The following is a 22,170-nucleotide window of genomic DNA, read 5'->3' as shown; positions in this document are numbered from 1 at the left end:
GGATATAATTGCAGACAATCATTGTTCGACTCATCAAACTGTGTATTCCATTATAAAAAACATGTCATATGGCGCACCATCTTTGTACGGAGCAATCAAATGCAATCAAAATATGCGGATTGAAATCAAATTTTTTTCTTCACAGTGATTCGCAGCATGCTCCAAAAAATATCGCATCTCTACACTGATAAAACAACGCTCTATTGCTTCGGTTAAATCGCTAAAACTGCAATTTACAGATGACAGAAGAGAGAGAAAAAAGAGAGACAAAATAATGTAGAGAAAGGCAGGGAGGTGAACCAGAGGTAGTTCCGGTTGGCTACCCTGCGCAGGGGGAAGGGTTAAGAGGGATAAAAAGAGAAACAGAGTAGAAGGGGGAGATAGAAAGAAAGGGAGACAAGCAAAATACCGTGATGTTGTATTCAGGATTGAACAGGTAATGCTTCGGTTTGTTTTCATATAAAAAAAGATTTTCATGCATTGGGAAAGAAGCATCTTGTACACGGTTTGAGTACGTCATGGCCCTTCTCCTCTATTAACGATCTGCATTTTCTCGTCTATCAGGTCATGAAACACTTTAGGCCACATTCGCGTGTTTACTTCCGTAGTGTGAAAGTCAACTAGCTCTTTTAGCTGATCGGGCCTTGTTGAAAGGGATTATAATTTCCATACTATAGCACATAGCACTAACGGGGAATTGGTGAAAAAGCGTGTCGCTGTGTTTGTTACGATAAGCTTAATACTGTGGTACATACCTACAATGGGGTATCAGCCAACAAGAGCGCGATACGTAAAAATTAATAATCTTAAATTAAGAATTACGAAGCAATATGAATGTTTTCATACTACGCAGCGCTGGTGCGTGAGAATACCATTCTAGCGCACCACTTCACACCAAATAAGCAGCAATGAAGTGGACTAATCTATATAGTTTCATCAACCGCTTCACGAAGGCTTAGCTTCACATTTATTCCAAGATTTGGGAGAATCTGCATAACTTTTAATTAAGAATAGCGGCTGTTTTTACTGCACCGAGCGGCAAGCTCGACGCTTTCGTTGGCCCGTGGGTAAGGCGCTGACACGACTACGACCAGTCAAGGTGACCTTCACCGGTGAAAGCACGACGATGAAATCGGGCATTGTGAATCAAAATGTCTCAATAGTGCTCCTTTTTACACTTGACTAATTATTTCCTTAATTCATACGAGACTTGGCCAAACCTCCACCCCCCCCCCCCCCCCCGTAATATGTCTGAACCACTCTAGGAGGCAAACAAACAGATGAAAACGGGAAAAATATATTTATGGGCCGTGCATGTATTAGAATTTCAAGAGCTTGAGCCTAACAGTGTGACGGTGACCGCCCCAAATAAGGTGACTTACTGTTCCAGCTAAATGAGATCTCGCGTATAGCCGAGACAATAGGCAGAGAGTTGCGAGGAACGCTGGTTCCCTCATCGTTGTTTGTCGCCGTTGTCTCAGCCATCCATGGAGAAAGTCGGCCCTTGCAATGGTCGTTCTAGCGTTAGGCGGCACCTTGCTGCACGTTCAGTCGACTCCTTACGTCAGTGGCCGTTTCCACATTGTTGCTTAACGCTACTGTCCAGATAATCTCAGGGTGTGGCCGTGAGTGAGACCAATGGCCGATGCAAGAGGATCTGGAAGCTTGTCCACCTCCAAGGAGAACCTGCGCACAAGAGAGTCTCCGAGACAACATTGCTTTACCGCAGGTGGCAGTTCTACCGAATGTGTCACACTTCATCACAGGCAAAAGTGATGACCTTTTTTTTTCTCTTAGAGAAAGGTAATTCGCTCGACAAAGGAAAGAGGGGTGGAGGCCTTACGCAGGGTTGCGACGGCGAACTCAAGGCCGGCGATACCAATGCCACGCGCCTCGAACCGTCAGCCTCCACTAGATGTTGCGGAAGCGTGCTTCACTACTGCGTTGCATTCTGTGTAGTAGTTGATTTGATTTTGATTTATTGATTTCCATTTACACACACACATGTACAGAGGAGCGGTAAATGGAGGTGGATGAGGGAAAAAAGCCGCACAGACGCGGCTTAAGGTAACCTCACCCCCTTAGGTACAATATGGCTGCATGGGGTTACACATCAAGCGCCATATAAATTACATTTATCTAGTGGCCATAAAACATTGCAGTTATGCAGTATATGAAAGAACAGTGAAATATTTCCACAATAACAATGCAAAACACACTGCGGCATTGAAATAAATAAATGATATACACTTGTTAACATAGACAAAAAAAGAGGAACATAACACACATTATTAATCATTAACGAACGTGCTCTAAAGTGAAAGCGATAGAGTTTTAAATGCTGACTGTGATAAATCCTGTAAATTGAAGCCTGCTCTGTCGTATAAATTCAGTAATCTTGGAAGGTTGTTACACAACATTTGACAACCGTAGTTAGTTCTAGAGCGCGGAACCTTCCAGACTTCAGGTGTACGAGTTGAATAACGGTATGAATTGACGGATAGATTTGCAAGTTCTACAAGTAAAGTATTGTTATGTTTGGTATTAAAGTAATACTCGCGTAATAGTCTGCAGTAATAGATGTTATGGGCTGTCGCAATGTTGTATTTCTTGAACAGGTTTTTAGTATGGGCGGCAAACGGTACATTAGCGATGACACGTATTATTTTCTTCTGCATACGAAATAATTTACTCAAGTTACATTCAGTTGTGGTGCCCCATACAAGATGCCCATAATGTATGTGAGACACGAATAAGGCATTAAAAATTAATAATTTTACAGAGACGGGTAAAGTATATCTGTAGCGATTTAAAACACCTGTTATGCGGCTACGTTTTTGGAGTACAATGCTTATATGGTCGTCCCATTGCATGGTACTCGTGAAGTGAACCCCTAACACCTTTGCAGAAAGAGTGAGTTCTATATTTGTGGATCTATACGCTAATGTTAGATCTGGAGGAAGAAGACTCATGCCTTTGGTATGAAAAATTACGGCCTTTGTTTTCGCCGTATTTACTTTTAGACAGTTCTCAGTGGACCAATAGGATAGGCTGCGCAAGAAGTCATTTGCCATACTAATTAAATTGGTACAAAAACCGGACGAGATGAAAACACTTGTGTCATCTGCGTAAATTATAAATTTCGCCTTTTCGTAGATGGAAGTAATATCGTTAGCATATAAGTTAAACAGCAACGGGCCCAAAATGCTACCCTGTGGGACGCCACAAAGTATTTCTTTGGTTACCGATGTATTGTGGCCTACAGAAACAAACTGGCGTCTGTTATTAAGATAAGATTTTAATAATTGAAGTGGAATGCCTCTAATCCCATATTTTTCTAGTTTGTAGAATAAAATGTTGTGAATAATATGATCAAAGGCCTGTGTAAAGTCGACAAATATGCCTACTGTTACTAGCTTATGTTCGAAGTTCTGCAATATAAATTCCTTTTGATCGAGAAGAGCTAATTCAGTCGACCTGTTTTTACGGAAACCGTATTGAGCATTTGAAATTATCTTGTACTTTTCACAGAACGAAGACAACTGACTTAGAATAATTTTTTCACGACCTTTTGAAAAAACAGGGAGGATCGAGATCGGGCGATAATTTTTTATATCTAATTTATTACCCTTTTTAAATAATAGTACTACCTTAACAACCTTCATATTTTCTGAAAATACGCCTGTGGAAATGCACAAATTATAAATATGTGTCAAAATAGGGGCTATATCATATATAACAAATTTTATAGGTAGAATCTGAAGACCATCGGCATCGCAGCTGCGAGATGTCTTGAGTCTTAGGTACACAGAACATACATCCGAAGGCATGAGTGGCTGAAAAAATATTGTGTTTGCGTTCGGGGTAATGTGCACATAGTGCGCCATGGGATGATTGAGGTCAACGTCTCTGGCATGGCATGGCAAGAACTTTATTTTAGTCCAGAGAAACTAGGGTCCGAGGGCACAAGCCCCCGGGCTATGTTGGTGGCTCCGCCCACGTAGGCACCGGTAGGCCAAAGGCTTTCCCGATGTCGTGAGCTCTCCGGACGGCCAGGAGTTGATCTTGGAGGACATCGCTGGATATGCGCCGACTCCAGTCCTCCTCACTGTTGAGATCCGAAGCCCTTTGGTTGGGGCACAGCCAGAACATATGATCAAATAGACACGGAGTGTGTCCACAACTTTTACATTCCGCGGGAAAGTCCCGGTCAATTTTGTTAAGCACAAAAGGTGTGGGATAAGATTTAGTTTGAATCATTCTTAATGTGACTGCCTGAGCTCGGTTGAGCTTCTGATGGGGGGGAGGAAAAAATCTTCTGCCGTCCCTATAGTGTGAGGTGATCTCGTGAAAAGTAGTAAGTGGGTCTTTGTAGGAGCCGCAGTCATCCTGGAGCAGTTCCTGATCTGATGCGCGGCATGTGAGACCTCGCACAGCAGAGTGAGCTTGCTCGTTAGGATTGCAGCCACTGGGGCTGACCGAGTGGCCCTGATGAGCCGGAAACCAGACTAGGTGTGAGCTATCCAGTTGGTCGTAATTATGAGTATTAATACTGTGTTTAAGTAGCTTGTGTGCTTCCGGTGAGATGAAGCCGGCTGAGTAATTCCTAATAGCTGTACGGGAATCGGAGAAAATTGTGGAGCCTCTCCTCATTGTAATTGCAAGTGCTATGCTTGCTTCTTCGGCGGCATGAATGGAGCTCGTTCTTAGTGACGCCGCACTTATTAATTTACCGCTCTCATCGACCACGGCAATAGCGTAGCGGTTGCCCGATCCATAACGAGTCGCATCGACAAAAAGAGCTGAGCTGTGTTGTTGGTGCAGTTTACCCAGAATGCATTTGGCCCTGGCGTCCCTTCTGCCTTTGTTGTACACAGGATGAATATTTCTAGGTATGGGGTCCACAACTAATTGTGTCTCCACCTCCTTGGGTATTTTGAGCTTAGAGACTCTGTGTACAAAATAATCATTGAAAGCGTTTGCCAAATCCTCCTTTACCAACAATCTACCGTTTAAACTAATTTGTTCAATTGGATCACTCCTCTGATTTCTGTTCATAAGAGCATTTAGTCTATTCCATAGTTTCTTTGACTCATTCATACAAGACGAAAACATCTGCAGAATATAAGCATCACGTGCTTTCCGTAGCTCTTTGCTTAATTTCTTACGAAACATTTTAAATGTTTTTAAATCCAGAGGCTCTTGGGTTTTGATGAATTTAGCATATAGTTTGTCACGCTTGTTCATTCTTTTACAACGAGCATTCGTTAACCATTGCTTCCTGAGGCATTTTTTTGTCCTGTTAACTTTGTAAACAAAATGCTTTTTATACACGGTAACAAACCTGCTAAGAAAAATATTTTACGCTGATTCAGCATCATGTTCCTGTAAAACATCATCCCAGTTAATCTGCTTCAGCTCTGTTTGAACAGATGTTAGGGTTTCCTCGGTTACTTTCTGGAAGGTTCCGCTTGTGTCTCTGTGCGAGGTGCTAGCTATTCTAGTTTTGACAAACATGCAAATAGGCATATGGTCACTTATAACACTACTCAAAACAGCACTTACGATACACTGAGGAGAGTAATTCGTTATAAACAAATCAAGCGTAGTTTCCGTATTTTCTGTTACTCTAGTGCTGGAGTGAATTGTATTTAAACAACCATTTGAAATGAATACCCTTTCAAACTCGGACCGGCGAACTGTATCCGCGCCAATGTTTACATTAAAATCTCCTCCAATAATTATGTTTAGGCGGTTTTCATTAGCAAAAAATAACAGATCATCAAAAAATTCAAGAAAATGGGCAAGAACACCATAAGGAGGGCGGTAGCATAAAGCAAAAAGGTCTTTCTCTGAATGAACACATAGCACTTCGTAATCACTGGTTGTACGCGATAAATTAGGAAGTATATCACAAGGTATAAGGTCAGACATTAATAGGCACACACCACCCCCGCGTCTTCTTATCCTAATAAGGTAAAATGTTTTCATGCGCAGAAGTTTCGCAATACCAGGTTTCGCTTATCATAACAACGTCACACAGCTTATCTATCCCCACAAAAAGGCTTTCCAGTTCTTCTATTTTGCTGGAAACGGATTGAGCGTTAATATGAACACAACTAATTCCCTTTTGTTCAGCTTCTATGTGGGCAAACCATTCTTGTTTAGAAACCGGCCTTAAGTGATTCATGGTGCTGAAAAAGAAATAAGATCAACAGCAAGGAACATTAGCAAGGAATACTAAGTAAGAGTCGAAAGCTCATCCTCGTGCTTATTGACTACAGCCTGGGCGCCATTTTCTTTGCGTACAAGCACATGCCCATTCGCGTGCCATGCATACTTATACCCGGAATGTTTTGCCCATTCCTTAGCGGCAGCCAGAAGCTTTCTAGATCGAGTTGTCATGTTCTCGGCAATAAAAACTTTCATGGAACTATCTCTAAGTGATCGTTTCTTAGCAAGCCAGGCATTTCGCAGTTCCTGACGCGCGAAGCGCACAATTATGCCATGTGTCCTGCCCGACCTAGCTGGCAGCCTGTGTATAGCCACAACGTACTGCTCAGATAGACATTCGATTTTAAGTTGTTGTGCTATTTCGTTCACCAGAGATAACAAGTTCTCACCCTCAGTCTCAGGAACTTCATGAATTTCAAGGTTCAGGCGTCTGCTGTGCCATTCAAGAGCGTCAATGCCATCCCTAAGTTTGCTGAGGTCCTCAGGGGCTAGAGCCCCTTCCATCTTTTCCACCCTACGCTTTACATTGTTGATGTCTTTTCCGTGACAGTCCAGACGTCTCTTAATTTCATCAAATTGGTCAGACAGCATTTGGATAGATTTCTCAATGCCACTTACTTTACTTGGCAAGTCCAAAAGAAAATTAAGCTTCTTATCCAATTCTACCAGCTTCACCATGAATTCCAGATCTTTTACCTGACCCTGTAGAGGCGCAACACTTTTGCTTCCTTTCCCTTGACATGTCTCACACTTCCAATTTTTCTTGAATGCTCCTCGTTTGGCCTCATTCACGGCCCAACACTGACCAATATGAAAAAGAAATCCGCAGTCAGAGCACGTCAGAACTGAGTCACGCTCACCGATAACTAAACGGCACGTGCAACATCGGGACATTGTAGGCAGCTTTTACGTACAGCCACAATCACCAGCACATGTAAGAAATGGTAGAGCTACATTGGCTAATACGCATTAAGGATTAACGCAGACAATCAGTTTGGCAGCAGACACAGACAAGCAGTTTGGCAGCGGCAGCAGCGGAGCGCAAGAATAGGAAAGTTCAAATTACAGAGATAGACCAACCTGTAAAACAGAAGACCGTTCAGGCCTTCGTGCACGATGCGCTCCACCGCTGCAGCCAACATGACACGAGACGCCCCCCGCTGTTGTACGAGACGCCCCCCGCGAGTTGTACCTAAATAACCACAAGCGGAGAAAACCTGTGCAAGAAAAAGAAAGAAGTCTCTTGGCGTCGATGCGACAATCGCTTTTGCGGAAGAACGTGGTCCGGTTAATAGATTGGAACTAAACGCGATGGAAATTAACTGGCCCTGTATGCGCAATTAGCCGTTGCCACTTAAGTATAACTACTTTGCTGGTTGTTATCATTAGTTTCGGCGGCCCGACGGCTGGGAAGTGAGGAATCATGGTGCAATCGCACGCCTTTCAATCGTAGAAAAACTTGAGTAGTTTTGGTGAAACGTGTACTTTGTCGTGTCCAAGTAAATTTCTGTCAGCCCTTCTTTTTTCCTGGTGTGTACCCTAATATAAACAACAATACCGCGACAAGCGCAGGACTCCTCAAGTGATCTTGAACACCTGAACGCATCTTTGGCAGGGCTGAGCACTTCAGCTCTCATAAGCGTGCACTTCATGTACTAATTACAAATAATGAATAAGGCCTTTCTATTCGTAGGACTGGTCGTCTATGCCCTTCAACGACGAATCAAGACCTTCTACATCGTGTTGCATAGCACGATTCTTACATCTGCGGCGTTTATCACGGCGGCTTTTGCTCCCAACATGTTCTGGATGACAATAACAGTAGGCGTTATTCACGGTAAGATCTCCCATTTCCTTCACTTTGACAATTATCCCTGTTCATACGACTCACTTCCTTTAATGAAGCTGTTTGCCTCTCGCGTCGCTCATCTACCCTGCTGAACATTAACAATAACCATTCTTATGAAGTTGACGGCGTTGGTATTGTAAGTATTTTTGCAAGGACAGCATTCACGGTAATCAAACCGAACCAAGATTTTCGTGAAAACGACGCGTCAGATATTTAACAAACTTACCGCCTATACGAGGCCGGCAAATTGTGTGCTTTGGTACGTTGACTGGCTGTATCACAGCAGTTCTTGCCATGATGAAAGCTGCACATCGCAATGGCAAATAAATTTTCGTTAGCTGCCAGAAAAATTGTGACGATATTTTGATTGCGCAAAGATCGCACAATTAAGAATTCACGACAGACCTCATCTCACCATGAATGTGCCTAATAATGCAGTTAGCATTCCGGCAATGTAGTGACACAACGTATTTCTGAAGTGACGGATATTTACCTTCTTTATCGGTCATTTTGAAACCTGTGTTGTTTCGGCTAAATATGCCATATACTGCCATATCGTCCCCCTTGGTCATGGCACTCGCTTGTCATGGTCGCTCACGAGCATGGCCGCATAACTACGACTGTATGGCACCGACGTAGTGGCGATTGTGGAATGACGACGAAAAAATAACGCAGTGGAGCGGCATTGTCGGTACGCCATCGTGGGCATGACTACAATGAGATGACAATCCTTTAATGGCAAGCCTTTATTGATGACAATAGAATAAAGAGGAGAGCGCGACTACGACATGAGGACAATGGGGTGACGAGGAGTGTATGGTAACGATACGGTGGCCAAATGGGTAGGTGTGCGGACCGCCGTAGTTCGCTGTTTCTTCCCATCATGACCGCAGAGTGGCGCCGTGGCCATAGGCCTGTAGCGAAGCACACGTCGTTTGCTAACGATTATGTCGTTACTGTGCGCCTGTAACATATTGTATACATGTGTATACAATATACGCCTGTATACATTGCTTAAAGGTTGTTGCCACAGTGCATAAACGTGTGATGTCTCTTGCTTCACTGAGTAATTTTGAAAATGCTTATTTATATCGTCTCTTAGCACGCTGATGACACAACGCGCTGCACTCGCAGCCACGGTAGTCCTGCGAGTTTCTGTAATTCACTTTGAACTTCAGGCATGGAAGCGACTACTGTGGGTGATGTTTATGAATACGGAGCTTTTCAAGCCTCGAGGGAGAGCGTAAGGGGCCAGAAGAAAACTATGTGGAGGGGCACTACTTACTTTGCATTGAATCACAACTTCGGCTTCAAATTTGCAAGCCACGCGTTCAAATATTACTGATTTGGACACCACGAGACCTAGAACTTTACGAGAAACGTGAGCTTGTACACAGCCATGCGGAAAAAGTGCTTCTACGTTAACCGTGTATGAGCGCCTCTTCGGGGAGAACTTTATTGAGCGTATTGTGCCCATTCCCAAGGTGCAACTGCGCCTAATGAGTGACACTGTCTCTTCGATTCTATCCGATGCTCCAGCTGAACAAAACTCCTGCAGAAAGAACAAGCTTGAATTCAGCTGGATGCCGGTCATTACAATAATCCTGATCTTACAGTGACCCAAGCTTGCGCACGAGCTTCAAGCAAATTGGATGCTAACAAAAATGACGCGTCTTGAACAAGCCAAGAAGGTGTATTTGTACACAAGTGAGGGAGTGAACGAGTCGAAAGAAGGTCGACAAAATGATTCTGAGTGAGAAGCTAGGACCCGTTTTGGCAAGTGCGACGACAAATACCAACAGCCGCATAGCAGAATAAAATACAGCTTCAAGTGTAGTGACCGCACTTCATAAGAAAACAACTCTTGCATGCGCTGTAGCTGTCAGATTATTCTTCCTTTTTCCAGCTCAAGCTTTCTGAACTGGTGGCTTGTGAGCTACATAAATTTAGTATCATTTCATCAAAATTGCGTTCAGTGCTCTTGATTCTTTTAAAATTATTTGCCTCTTCATGTAATAAATGATCGTTGTGAGCGAGTTTGTGATACTTGGTAGAAATTCCCGCCAAGCTGATTGCGCTAGTGTATAGGAATTTGCTACATTGTTTCTGTTCTGGTCGTCATTGCTATAATGACCAGAAAAGGAACAAGTTGGGACTCAACAAGTCTAAACAAGAGACTCGACATGGCAGTCCACATGTTCGACTCAACTGTTTGTCATCAAACGGCCTTAAAGACTTCAAGCAGCCGAAGAAAGGCTGAACATAGCCACCGTCATGAAGGAGAATGACTGTGACCATGGAACACCGTATCCCGACGTGAGAGGACATAGAGTGTCAGCAAAGCCAGTGGAATGCATGCAACGTGGGGTGGGGGTAGCTGGAAAGAGCTTCGCCTGCCTTGAAGCGGCCACAAAGGAAAAGCAGGAACGCAGGGGTCCAGGCCCCTTGTCAAGCGAATCACACCGAAAATGACGACAAAGTGAAGCAGGGAGAGGACTCGCCAATAGGCGAGAGTAAAGGGGTGATAATCATCGGCGACACAAACTTCACTAGGTATTCAGAGACCATTGCGGAGAGGGCGAAAGAATAAAAAAGAGTGACGGAAGGAACATTTCCAAGGTGGATATTGGGATTTGTCATGGAACGAGCAAAACAAAAACTAGCGGAAAACGCTCATGGACGCTACGTTATAGTAGTAGCAGATGGGCGAAATGCCGTGCTAAATGGGCAGCGCTAGCTCCGCGCGTGGCGACGGAGTTAGACGACTGGCGCGAGAGGTCCCCTCAGCTGCGGATCGTGGTGTGCCTGGTGCCGGAGTTGCCTGTACGTGCCAGTCGCGTACAAATAGCCGTTATGGCTGCTGATCAGGCTATATGCGCAATAAGCCGAGAGAACAGTTTTGAGGTTGTAGTAGCACACATGGAAGCGAGAATGTATGCGGCTTTTCAACAAGACGGGATCGACTTCAATTACAGGCTTAGACGAGAAGTGGGCTGGTATCATGCTGGTCGCGCAGTTGCTCCTGAGCACCCGATGGCCCCCTCGGGTGCTCAGGAGTCCAGGGGAGGTAATAAAGGTCCCCTAGGGGAACCTCAGAATGGCATCGCCGACAATGACAGAAGTAGGAGGAAAACAAGAAAGGCAAAAGCTCGCTGTGCAGTACGCTACATAATCATGAAGGGCGCCCGAAGGAAGGAAAAATAGGTAGAATTTGAGGATCAGTTAAAATAGAGAACAAATTGCCGTGTATGCTGTTACAGGGAGGCATCTTACAGACTCGGATGAGACATGAGTGATTCACAATTATATTTTGGAAGGGTGCAAAGGAACTAAATTGGAAAAAAAATGAGGGGGACTCGGAATGCTCATTTACCTGGGAGCCAAATGGAAGATAGTAAGTTCCAAATGTCAACAGCATCATTGGTTGTCATGCCCAATGAGTGGAAAGAAAACTTCGCAAGGCAAAACGTCTTTGTGGACCGGAAATAATTGAGCAGAGAAGAATCAAGAGTTAGTGGTATGCCAACGTTCTGATATTAAGGGTTACGGGAATGATGCCGAAATTATCCTATTAACTGACATAAATGCCCACGTAGACGACCTAGATGGCTATACTGACAAAAATGGGAAGTCAATGCCAGATCTCTGTGAGCAATATAGCTTCGTTATCGTGAATACATAGCCTACGTATGTTGGGTAGACCACATGGGGTGTGAGAAACCAGCAATCGACAATTTATTACTCTTTGAAAACAGAAGAAATTTATGATAAATTGAGAGAAATGGTCATTGACAAGGAAGAGTATAGCAGAGAGTGACAAAAAGCGCATCGTTTTGAATATGCGATATGTATTTGGGTAAGAGAGCAAGCAGCGAAGAATGGCCAACTGGAACTCTCACCAAATAACAAATGTAGTCACAAGAGCCTAGGAAGAACTTAGCAAATGGCTAAGCAAAGATTGTGAATATAGTGACCTTCTGAATGGAATTACGATAAAAATACGAAAAGAGAGGCTTCATGGTCGTTGGAAAGAAAAAAGAAGCAACCGAAAAGCTGGTGGCCAAAAAAGTGCAGTTGCCGCAGGAAGTAGCCAAAACAATGGAAAATATACCGGGAGAGAAAATCTATGGTTCATTTACCGCGGCCAGCAAAGTTAAAAAGTGAAAGTGGAAGTTGGTTGTCAGAAATACGTGAGAAAAAGGAGTCTCCAGCTGCAATATTTGGGCACCACATAAATTTACTAGGCAGGAAGCCTTCAACGATACAACATATCCTAGACAAAGATGGAAACAAACTGGAATTGGACGTGGTATACATTACACCCGAAACGTAACAGCAGAATCTTTCGAAGGAAATGACGAGGCCCTATTCGAGAAAATGAAAGAGCATGAAAGAGAACCCGATGCAAAAGGAGCTGGTTCTGACAATTCTGAGTTGGCAGAAAGCCGAAGAGAAAACTCCTTAGCGCACAGCCACAGGGTTAGATGAAGTTCTCGTTAGGCTTAATAATGATATAAGACAAAAAGTGAGCAAGCTCTGCTGAACGCAGCAGAAAAAGAACCAAAATATAGACGGACACCAGAGAGTTGGCGACAATGTAGAATGAATTTATGTTTATAAAGTTAAGGGCGGAAAGATAGAATTCGCTCATATAGACCATTGACCATTGCATCGGTAATATACAGGTTAGCAATGCGCGCGAATTGATTAAAGGTGTGCGCAGGGCCAAGAACCATGGCATATTGGAAAAACTGCAGAATGTCTTCAGAATCGGCACGTGTCTGAGCAATAACTTACTTGTCTTTACTCAGTGTATTGAAATATCTACAGTAGAGAGGTGACCGTTATAGTAGATTTTTAGAGATCCTAGAGGCGTGTAACAATGGAGACTGCAACATTTTGTGGGATGTTCTGCAAAGACTAGGCTTAGGCGACGAACGCATACACATTTTCAGAGATGATTACCGTTTGCGTTGAAAGGGAAGGAATGAAGAGAAGGCGAAAGTTGATATGAACAATGAACTCTGGCAGGGGTGTCCTGTATCCCCACTGCCCTTTATGATGTGCATGGCAAGGATGCAAAAGACCACGATATACTTAAGGTAAAATAATATAAATACCTTGGTATATGCTATATATGGAAACGCAGGAAAAAACAATAGCAGCAAAGGGCAAAAGAAATGAGCCCCAATGAAACAAAGAGCATTGTGGGTCTGCAATAAGTACGAGCTGCTCCGGGGAAAATGGAACGGTGTAATAGTTCTAGGACTTACATTTGATAATGTGGTTGTTTGCTTGAAATCAGGCGTACAATCAAGTCTCGATGGCAACCAAAGGTCAGTGGCACGACTCACATTGGACGCTCACGGGACGACTACAAATGAAGCAGCGTAGGTGATATGGGCTGGACAAGTTTTGAAGTGAAGGAAGCTCCGAGTAAAATTGATTAGGAATTACTGAGGAATACGGACGAAAGTAATTGGTCTGGGACAGTGTTCATATATTTGTACACATTTATTCACAGTGGAGGAAAATAACTAGGAAGGTTACCAGCAAGTATGCGACCGATATGGTGAGCAATATGGCAAGAAAGAACGTCACACAAAAAGTCACAGTGCCTTAAATATTCTCATGGGTAGCGGCAGTAGAAATGAAACTGCTATGGGTAATTACTTAAGAAAAAGCGAAATCGGGAAGGAAACAATCTGATAACTCAAAAGAAGCTCATTACTTTTTGAAGCGAGATCCGGAAACCTCACAGCGCGAACTTATGAAGCTAGGTACAACAAGGAAGGAGAAGCTTGTGCTTACAGCCGTAAAGCTAAGGAACTTATGTAGGATGTTTTATTGTATTGTGAAGATATCTGCCCAATGGTCGATTAGGCACCTCTAGCCTCCTTGAAGCTGTTGGGTTCAGCGAGAGCATCGGCAAAGTAAACATGTCCACAATAGGCATTAGTAAGAGGCGATTCAATAATTGGAGGAAGAAAAGTAGACAAACCACGAACGACGTAGGTGCACAAAAAGACAGTTCCGAATAGGGGTCCAGAAAGTATTGTATAAGAGCTTGGTGGTGCAACGCACCGCCCTTCTAGAAGGAGCGCTCATAGTATGGATCCATCCATCCATCCGTCCATCCGAAATGCAGTGTTTAGTGCAATATCCAATATGGTAGCGTTTTAGCGCTAACGTGCGTCGGTACGCGCCGTGCTCGCCCTGTTGGCTTTGAAGCATGCCTCAATGCCTTGGCTTTGGCGTATATGCTGCGTTCTAATTTTCAGAAGGCCAAGGAGCCTCTACTGACGACGATACAAACAAGCAATGAGTCAGTGAACAGGACGTAGGACTATCTTGGCATAATAAAAGCAGTGCACCTTCTCCTACAAGATGACAAATGAACTTTGCATGAGGAGATACGCTGAAGCCATTAAGGCAAGCTCGTAAATGCCTCACTTTCGTGGTGATGCACGGCGATATGCTAACGAGCAACAACATGCAGTGCAAGCAGATTGTACGGTGTCCCACCTGTTTGCACCGACCGTCGCCGCTGAGGATTACCAACTTGCATCGCGAAGCGATCGGGTGAGGCAAGCATCTTCTGCCGCAGCCAACACAGGAACATGGACTACCAGACATTTTAGCATTACATCCTTTTTAAATTCCACGTCTTCTTTTGTTCTTTCGGGGCCACTAATGTGTCGCAAACACTTGGTTCTCCGCTATCTACAAATGGTCGGTTCTTGGTCGGTTTATTGTCAGTTTTTTGGGAAACACCATTTTGCAGTCACTATTGCATGCCTTTCCACCCAAGTGGCTGTCAGCTTCATACACTTCGGATCATGTAAGCTTGTATGGTAGTTTCCGTTCACGCAAAACCACGGCCGAGGAAGGCCGCAACCATACTTTACTCACGCCTGCAGCAGGAAAGGATGAACAGGGAGCACGAATCATCGTGCGTGTAAACAGGGAGTCTGTGTCGATGTGCCGACTACAAGAGCGGCTGCTTACCTCGAGAGAGACTGTTACCCAACGCAACCCATCAGGCCGCCACATCCAAGAAATTTAACATGGCGACCATGACCAAGTGAGACAGCAGAGAAATAAGGCTCTGCATTCAATCAGCGCATACGGTTCAGACAATACATTATACATTGGCTATGAACCATATGACAGCATTGAGCATTCGAGTGCGCGGGTCGCTTACGGCGCATACAACCATCTGACTACAGGCATAGTGCTTCCCTTCGTCACACATAATGGTCTGATGACAAATAACAAATATCATGACGAGCTGATTGGACAGAGTGTCTTACATGTTTGCATCGGCAGTCAGCGCTGAAGGTGAGCAAGTTGCATTGCTAAGCAATCGGGTGACCCAGGCATCTGCTGCTGTAGCCGACACAGTGGCATGGCCTACCCAGCATTTTAGCCTTACCTTCATTCCCAGCGGCGTGATTGTTCTTGTGCTTTCGGGGTCACTAATCTGTCACTCACATTTGGCGCCCCGCTTCTTCTCAATATCGTTTCGTGGGCATCACCTACGGCAGCCACTTTTGCGGGCATTTACACCCAAGTCGGTATGAACTTCATACACTTCCGATCATATAAGGATGCGTGCTAATCTCATGTCACGCCAAATCACAGCCAACGAGCACGACAAGAAATTTTGCACACGGCTGCAGCAGGAAAAGACGAACGGGGAGAATCAGTCAGGGTACGTGCTAACTGGGAATATATGTCGCTGTGCGGACTGCAGTAGCAGGCGCTTACCTACAGAGACTGCTTCCCAGTGCAATTGACCATGTTGCCACATGTGAGAAACGTAACACAGCGACCACGACCAAGTGAGACAGCAGCGAAACCAGATTCTGCAATCGATCATTTCAGTGTTGCTTGCACAAAAACCCAGCCTATCGAGCAAGAAGAGCAACCATGAAAGATACTAAGAAATAAATATAAGAATGACAAAGCTTGCTTTCAAAAAAGAAGCCACCCTGCTCTGCAAGTGCTCAAGGCCAGCTGATTCCACAAACAAATGCATGAAAGATATGAAGCTATTTGAACTGATGCATTCTTTTTCTGCCCCAAGGGAATGCGCTGCTTCCCTACTGCTAAAAAAAATATGCCTGAAGGTAAACCAAACTGACCAGCGAGAACATTTGCAGCCAACAAGTACGCAATATCAGTGAATTATCATGCGTGCAATGGTTTGATACATTGAAATAAGTACTTTCGCTTCAACTTACCAAAGGTTTATTCGGTTTCTTTGGACGAAAGAAGTTACCGTCAGATTCGAAAAACGTGAATATATTGATGATGTTACTCAGTCGCCAATGGCCACGGCTGCAACGAAATGAAATATGCGACGGGCGTTCCGATATCGCTTTCTCTTTCCTGATTGCGTGTATAACGGTGGCCTCACAACTAAAGATTTATTTCGGAAACAGCTAACAATGCGAATGTTACATAAACATTCAAGCAGCGATATAAAACGACTCATAGGTACTGCAGTCCTCAGTTGCAGCAAGATCCCGCTCCCGTTTCGATGCGCACATGTTCTGTATTGTTCACGGCTGAAACCTAGCCTTCAGGCTCACATCTCCGCTCGCAAACACGTCACTTCACCCCAATTTCAATAACGAGAGATACCAAAGTGCAATAGGCTGACTTTACCAAAAAAATAAATGACCATCTTAAGTGTACGAACCAATGAATCCATGCCTTCCGTGCCCGCGCAAATACCGGTACAACTTTAAATGCAGGCCAGAGGTCACGTGGGCGGTCGGCGATGCTGAACGTTATTTTGGGTTTAAAGTGATAATAAAAAGGAAAGCAGAGTAATACTCAACAGTCATTCGTCATCACCATCAGCCTATTTTATCACCACTGGAGGACGAAGGCCTCTCCCTGAGATCTCCAATTACCCTTCTCCTGCGCCAACCAATTCCAACTAGCGCTTGCGAATTTCTTAACTTCATCACCCCACCTAGCCTTCTGCGGCACTCGACTGCGCTTCAATTCTTTCGGCACCTGGTCTGTAATTCTAATGGACAACAAGTTATCTAAACTACGCACTACATGATCTGCCCAGCTCCATTTCCTTCTCTCAATGTCATTTAGAATATCGGCTATCCCTGTTTGCTCTCTCATCCACACCGCTCTCTTCCTGTCTCTTAATGTTACGCCCAACATTATTCGTTCCATCGCTCTTTGCGAGGTTCTTAACTAGGTTTCGAGCTTCTTTGTCTATTTCCAAGTTTCCGCCCCATATGTCAGCACCGGTAGAATGCGTTGATTGTACACATTTCATTCTAATGATAATGATAAGCTTCCAGTCAGTATCTGACATGCAGATCGCTCCAACCCATTTTTATTCTTTTCTAAATCTTCGTCTCATGATCAAGATCCCCATGTAAGTAATTGACCTAGGTAAAGCTACTACTACCCAGACTCTAGAGGCTGACTGGCCACCATGTACCCATGCCCGGCTATTGATCATTATATTTGTCTTCTGCATAATATTCTTCAATTCACTCTTATACTGTCTGTTCAGGTCCTCAATCCTTTGTTGTAATTCGTTCCCAGTGTTGCTGAACAGGACTGTAATCTGCATATCTAAGGTTGCTGAGATATTCGCCGTCAATCCTTACACCTAAGCCTTATCAGTATAATAGATTGAATACCTCTTTCAAGCATGCAGTAAATAACATCAGAAATATTTTGTCTCCTTCTCTGACTGCTTACTTTATAGGTATCTTCCTACTTTTCTCGTGGAGAATTAAGGTTGCTGTGAAATCTCTACATAATTTCCAAGATACTTACCTAAGCGTCCTGTGCTCCTTGCTTACGGAATGCCTTTATGTCTGCTGGTATCTCGACTCAACCAAATGCGTTTTAGTAATTTATGAAAGTCATAGAGAGAAGCTTATTGTACTCAGCGGATTTCTGGATCACCTGATTGATGACATGGATGTGATCCATTGCAGTGTATTCCTTCCTGAAACCTGCCTGTTCACTTGGTTGACTAAAGACGAGTGTTGCTTTTATTAAATTCTGTATTATCTTGGTGAATATTTTATATAATATTGGAAGTAAGCTGATGGCCCTATAAGTTTTCAATTCTTTAATGTTTCTCTTTATGTGGATTAGTATAATTTTGGCATTCTTCCAGTTCTCTGATACCCTTGAAGTCGATAAGTAGTTCGTATAAAGGGCCGCTAGTTTTTCAAGCATTGTGTCTCCACCATCTTGTATTAAATCGACTGGTAGTCCATCCTCTCCTGTCGCTTTTCCCCGTTTGATGTCTTGCAAGGCCCTTCAAACTTCATCGCTAGTTATATAAGGAGCCTTTCTAACCTGTTCATAACTACTCTGAATTGGGGTATCGTTTCTGCTTTGGGTAGTGTACCGCTTAGTATAGAATTCTTCAGCTGCTTTTACTATATCATCGACACTGCTGATGATATTATCCTGTCTATCTTTCGGCACATTCATCTTGGTTTGTCCAAAGCCTTGTTTCCTTCAGTGTTGTTAGGCTGCGTCCATTTTTTACTGCTTCCACAGTCTTTCTCACGTAATAATTTCGAATATCCCTCATTTTCTCCGTGTTGATCACTTTTGACAGTTCCCCGAATTCTGTCTGATCTCTTGAGTTGGACACTTCCATTCTTTGTCGTTCCTTTATTAGGTCCTTGGTTACCTGGGAGATCTGCATGCCCCTATGTCATCTTCATCTTTCTGTTCTATGGCTTCAAATTTGTTTTAAAGTGCAAACTTGAATTGGTCTGCTTTTACCCTTACTGCGTGAGGGTTGGCCTGTTGCTTCTTGACCAATTTTACCACTTCTCTCTTGAAAGTGAGGTGAGTCTTAGCCCTAAATACCATGTGATCACTGCACTTTACCCTACCTAACACTTCGACAACCTGCACTATGCTGGGATCGGCAGAAAGTATGAAATCAATTTCATTTCTTCTTTCATCATTAAGGCTCTTTGCAGGTCCACATTTCTTTCAACGCTTCCTGAAGAAGATGTTCATTATTTGCAGCTTATTCCTTTCCGCGAAATCGTCCAACATCTCTCTTCGAGTGTTCCTAGAATCCACGTCGTAGTTGCCAATTGCTTGTTCACCAGCTTGCATTTTTGACACTTTTGCATTGAAGTCGCCCTTGACTACAGTATACTGAGTTTGCACTTATCGCATCGCTAATTCCTCATAATAATGAAACTGTTTATTTCTTCATCATCGTGACAGGAGGTTGGAGCTTAGGTTTGTACTACCTTTATTCTTTACCTCCTATATAGCTCTATTACGACTACTGCTACCCTCTAATTAATGCTGTAGAATTCGTCATTGCTGCCCGCTATGTCCTTATGGATGAGGGATCCTACTATGAACTGTTTCTTATCTGGTAGTCTTCTATACCAGAGGACGTGGCCATTTGTCAGCAATGTAAAAACTTTAGCAGTCCTTCTAACCTCACTAAGGCCAGTGATATCCCAAACAATGCCTGATAGTTCGTCAAAGAGTCCTGCCACGCTAGCTTTACTAGAGAGGGTTCGGGTGTTAAACGTTGCAAAGGTCAGTTTGCATTGGCGATCTGTCCGGGTACAGAAATTTTTAGCAGCTTCTGATGTGTTACATGACTGACCGCCGCCTTCGTCAGGTACTCCGCAGCTGCTGGGGACTGCGGGCCATTGTGTAATTGAGTGAAACATTTGGGAGGGAGTAGCCGGATACTCCCCCCGGGAGGCCGATTCGTGTTCTGGTGAGGGAGTGCCTTGCTGAAGCTTAGTGGGTCTTGTTCTACTTGGATTAGTATAGCCCCACTTGCTCTCGGCGTTTTTGCCAGTGCCAGGCGCCACTCCAAGCCTGGGGATATTGTGTTCAAAACGGCAAAAAAAGAAAGCAGAGTAATACTCAAAAGTGCAATGCATAGTTAGGAATAATAATTTGATGCTTTTCTTCATGTAATAAACACGCTTGAATTTGTGTGGGAAAATGTTTCGACGTTAAACTGGCCCTTACTACGGCACCCCTCAGTACAGTACGTCGAAGCCACTTCAACGAATTTTCTATTCGCCACTAGGCCTGCAGAGGAAAAAGCACTGAAGTATGCAGAGGGAAAGGCTTTGATGCGACCACACGCACACACAGGCACTGCTGGTGCCTTCCTCGCCGAGGCGGAGAAGGGGCAGATACACACATGAAGCTTAACCGTCCTGCTCGTTGAAGGAAGACAGCATTGGCGAGTCTACGTAAACATTAGGGCGCCGCGCGCGCCGTGGGTGAGGAGACGAGGATGCGCGCACAAAGGTATTTTCGCCGTTGCAGCTTCCTAGGAATTTTTTCGACAGTTTCGGGGGTGCTCGGCGTACTTGAAGCATCCGGGCTTCCGAGATGGTTTTTCCGGAGTGACACAAACTGTTCGCCGCACAGAGCGGTCGCGTAACACCACCTAGCGACTGTAACGACGCTGGCATAATGACGAGAGTCTGACAACAAACGGATGTCGAAGCTGACATGACGACGACGGAACGACCATGGTGGCCTGACGAAGAAGGTGTGACAACGGATGCCTAACAGCCAACGTCTCACAACGACGCCACGGCCACGACGTAATTACAACGAAGGCATATTCACGATTGAACGTGGATGGATTAGATGATTCAATATCGATTTACTGGCAATGCGTGACGCCATCATAACGTCGATGGTGGACGAAGGTAGTATGACGATGACGGAAAGAAAGCAGGGTGAGGACAATGAGATGGCGACGACTGTATCACAAAAATTGAATAAAGATGACTGCAGCGCGAAGCCTGCATTATATTGATAGCGTGATAATTATGGAGTGACACTGACGGCATGACGCGAGTCGCATGACGAACCTGGAGTGACATTTGCACAACCACGCTAACATGATGACAGCGTCATGACACTGGATGCATAATAGCAGCTGTCTCACGACGGAATAACTACGATGGCATAACCATGGCTGCATAATCACGACTGAAAGTGGACTACCATATTGCGACAGAATGCCCAAAAAGCATCGACGTCGATAAAAAGACGAAGGCAGCATGGCGACGGGAGTGTGACGACAATGCGAAGACGTTACTGAACTGATTATGATGGTAAAACGGCGGCATGGCGACGATGGCATCATAGTCGCGTCTAGTATGTGCGCCATTGCGCACGCAATAGACTCGCCTTTAGTGAGCCAGAACCGTGCGGCCGCCATGGCGTCGGGAAAGCGTGCTCGTCTTGCATTCCGGACGCCCAGGTTACATTCCCACCCCAACCGCAATATGCTGACTTTTCTTTTCAAAGCAATTCATTCGCATTGCCTACAGGAAGCTCAGTGACAAGTCTGACGTCTATCCGAGCATTTTTTCTTTCTTTAATTCTTTGGGCCATCGGCCATTTTTGGTGCCATCGCTCGGACACGCTGTCAACGACCACGCCGTATTTTCGCGTAGTGAGACATGTAATGCTTTCGCAATAATAACATGGCACTTTAGCAATCTAAGCTACAATTGCTTTCGGTGCGTGTGCGTTTAAATGACCCTCTTTCAGGTGAACGCTTTTGCGAGCAGTGCCATCAATGGCCTATGTATGTGCCAATCTTCAATTAACGTCTCGCCATATTGCTCCATTGTGTATGCGCCACTGGGTTTGCGGCCAGAAAGGGAACAATTCTAAGCGTTCGCACCCAGTTTCATGCCACACATCTCGTTTCGCAAGACACGCGTGGACGTCTCGGCAGGCGCCATATATGGCGCAGCTGGTACAGAATAATGCACAAGGGAGGAGGCCGACCGCCGCACGATGCGTTTCTCAGCGCATCCAGCGGCGCGCCCTGCATTTCGGAGGCCACGTGCAGGCTTCGCGGTGGTTCCGCTAGATGGCGCGCAGCCTTTGTAGCGAAACCCGAGCACGAATCTCACTGCACTGTAGGCCTCATACAAATGCATTTCGACGGCACCAGTACGTTTTGCAGCTGCATTGCTTTAATACGAAGCGCATTATTCATCGTGAGACATTGGTCGACAGTCATCATGAGATGGGTTTTGCCGTTCTTGTTC

At 44.5% G+C, this 22,170-nt stretch overlaps 1 protein-coding gene across 3 annotated transcripts in view; it reads left to right on the top strand.

The window, feature by feature from the left end:
• The window catches only part of LOC135908197 (monocarboxylate transporter 12-like), a 66,551-nt gene that overhangs the window by 17,338 nt on the left and 27,043 nt on the right, over window positions 1–22,170 (top strand). For all 3 annotated transcript variants that reach the window (XM_065439950.1, XM_070533670.1, XM_070533671.1), the window contains exon 3: window positions 7,928–8,071. In XM_065439950.1, the coding sequence (XP_065296022.1) occupies window positions 7,928–8,071 (144 nt within the window). The remainder of the gene's footprint in view (window positions 1–7,927; window positions 8,072–22,170) is intronic.

Source organism: Dermacentor albipictus, chromosome 2 (genome assembly GCF_038994185.2).
Source record: "Dermacentor albipictus isolate Rhodes 1998 colony chromosome 2, USDA_Dalb.pri_finalv2, whole genome shotgun sequence".
NCBI classification, from domain to species: domain Eukaryota; kingdom Metazoa; phylum Arthropoda; class Arachnida; order Ixodida; family Ixodidae; genus Dermacentor; species Dermacentor albipictus.
Note: the sequence above shows the minus strand (reverse complement) of the source record. Positions and strands in the feature narration are given on the sequence as shown.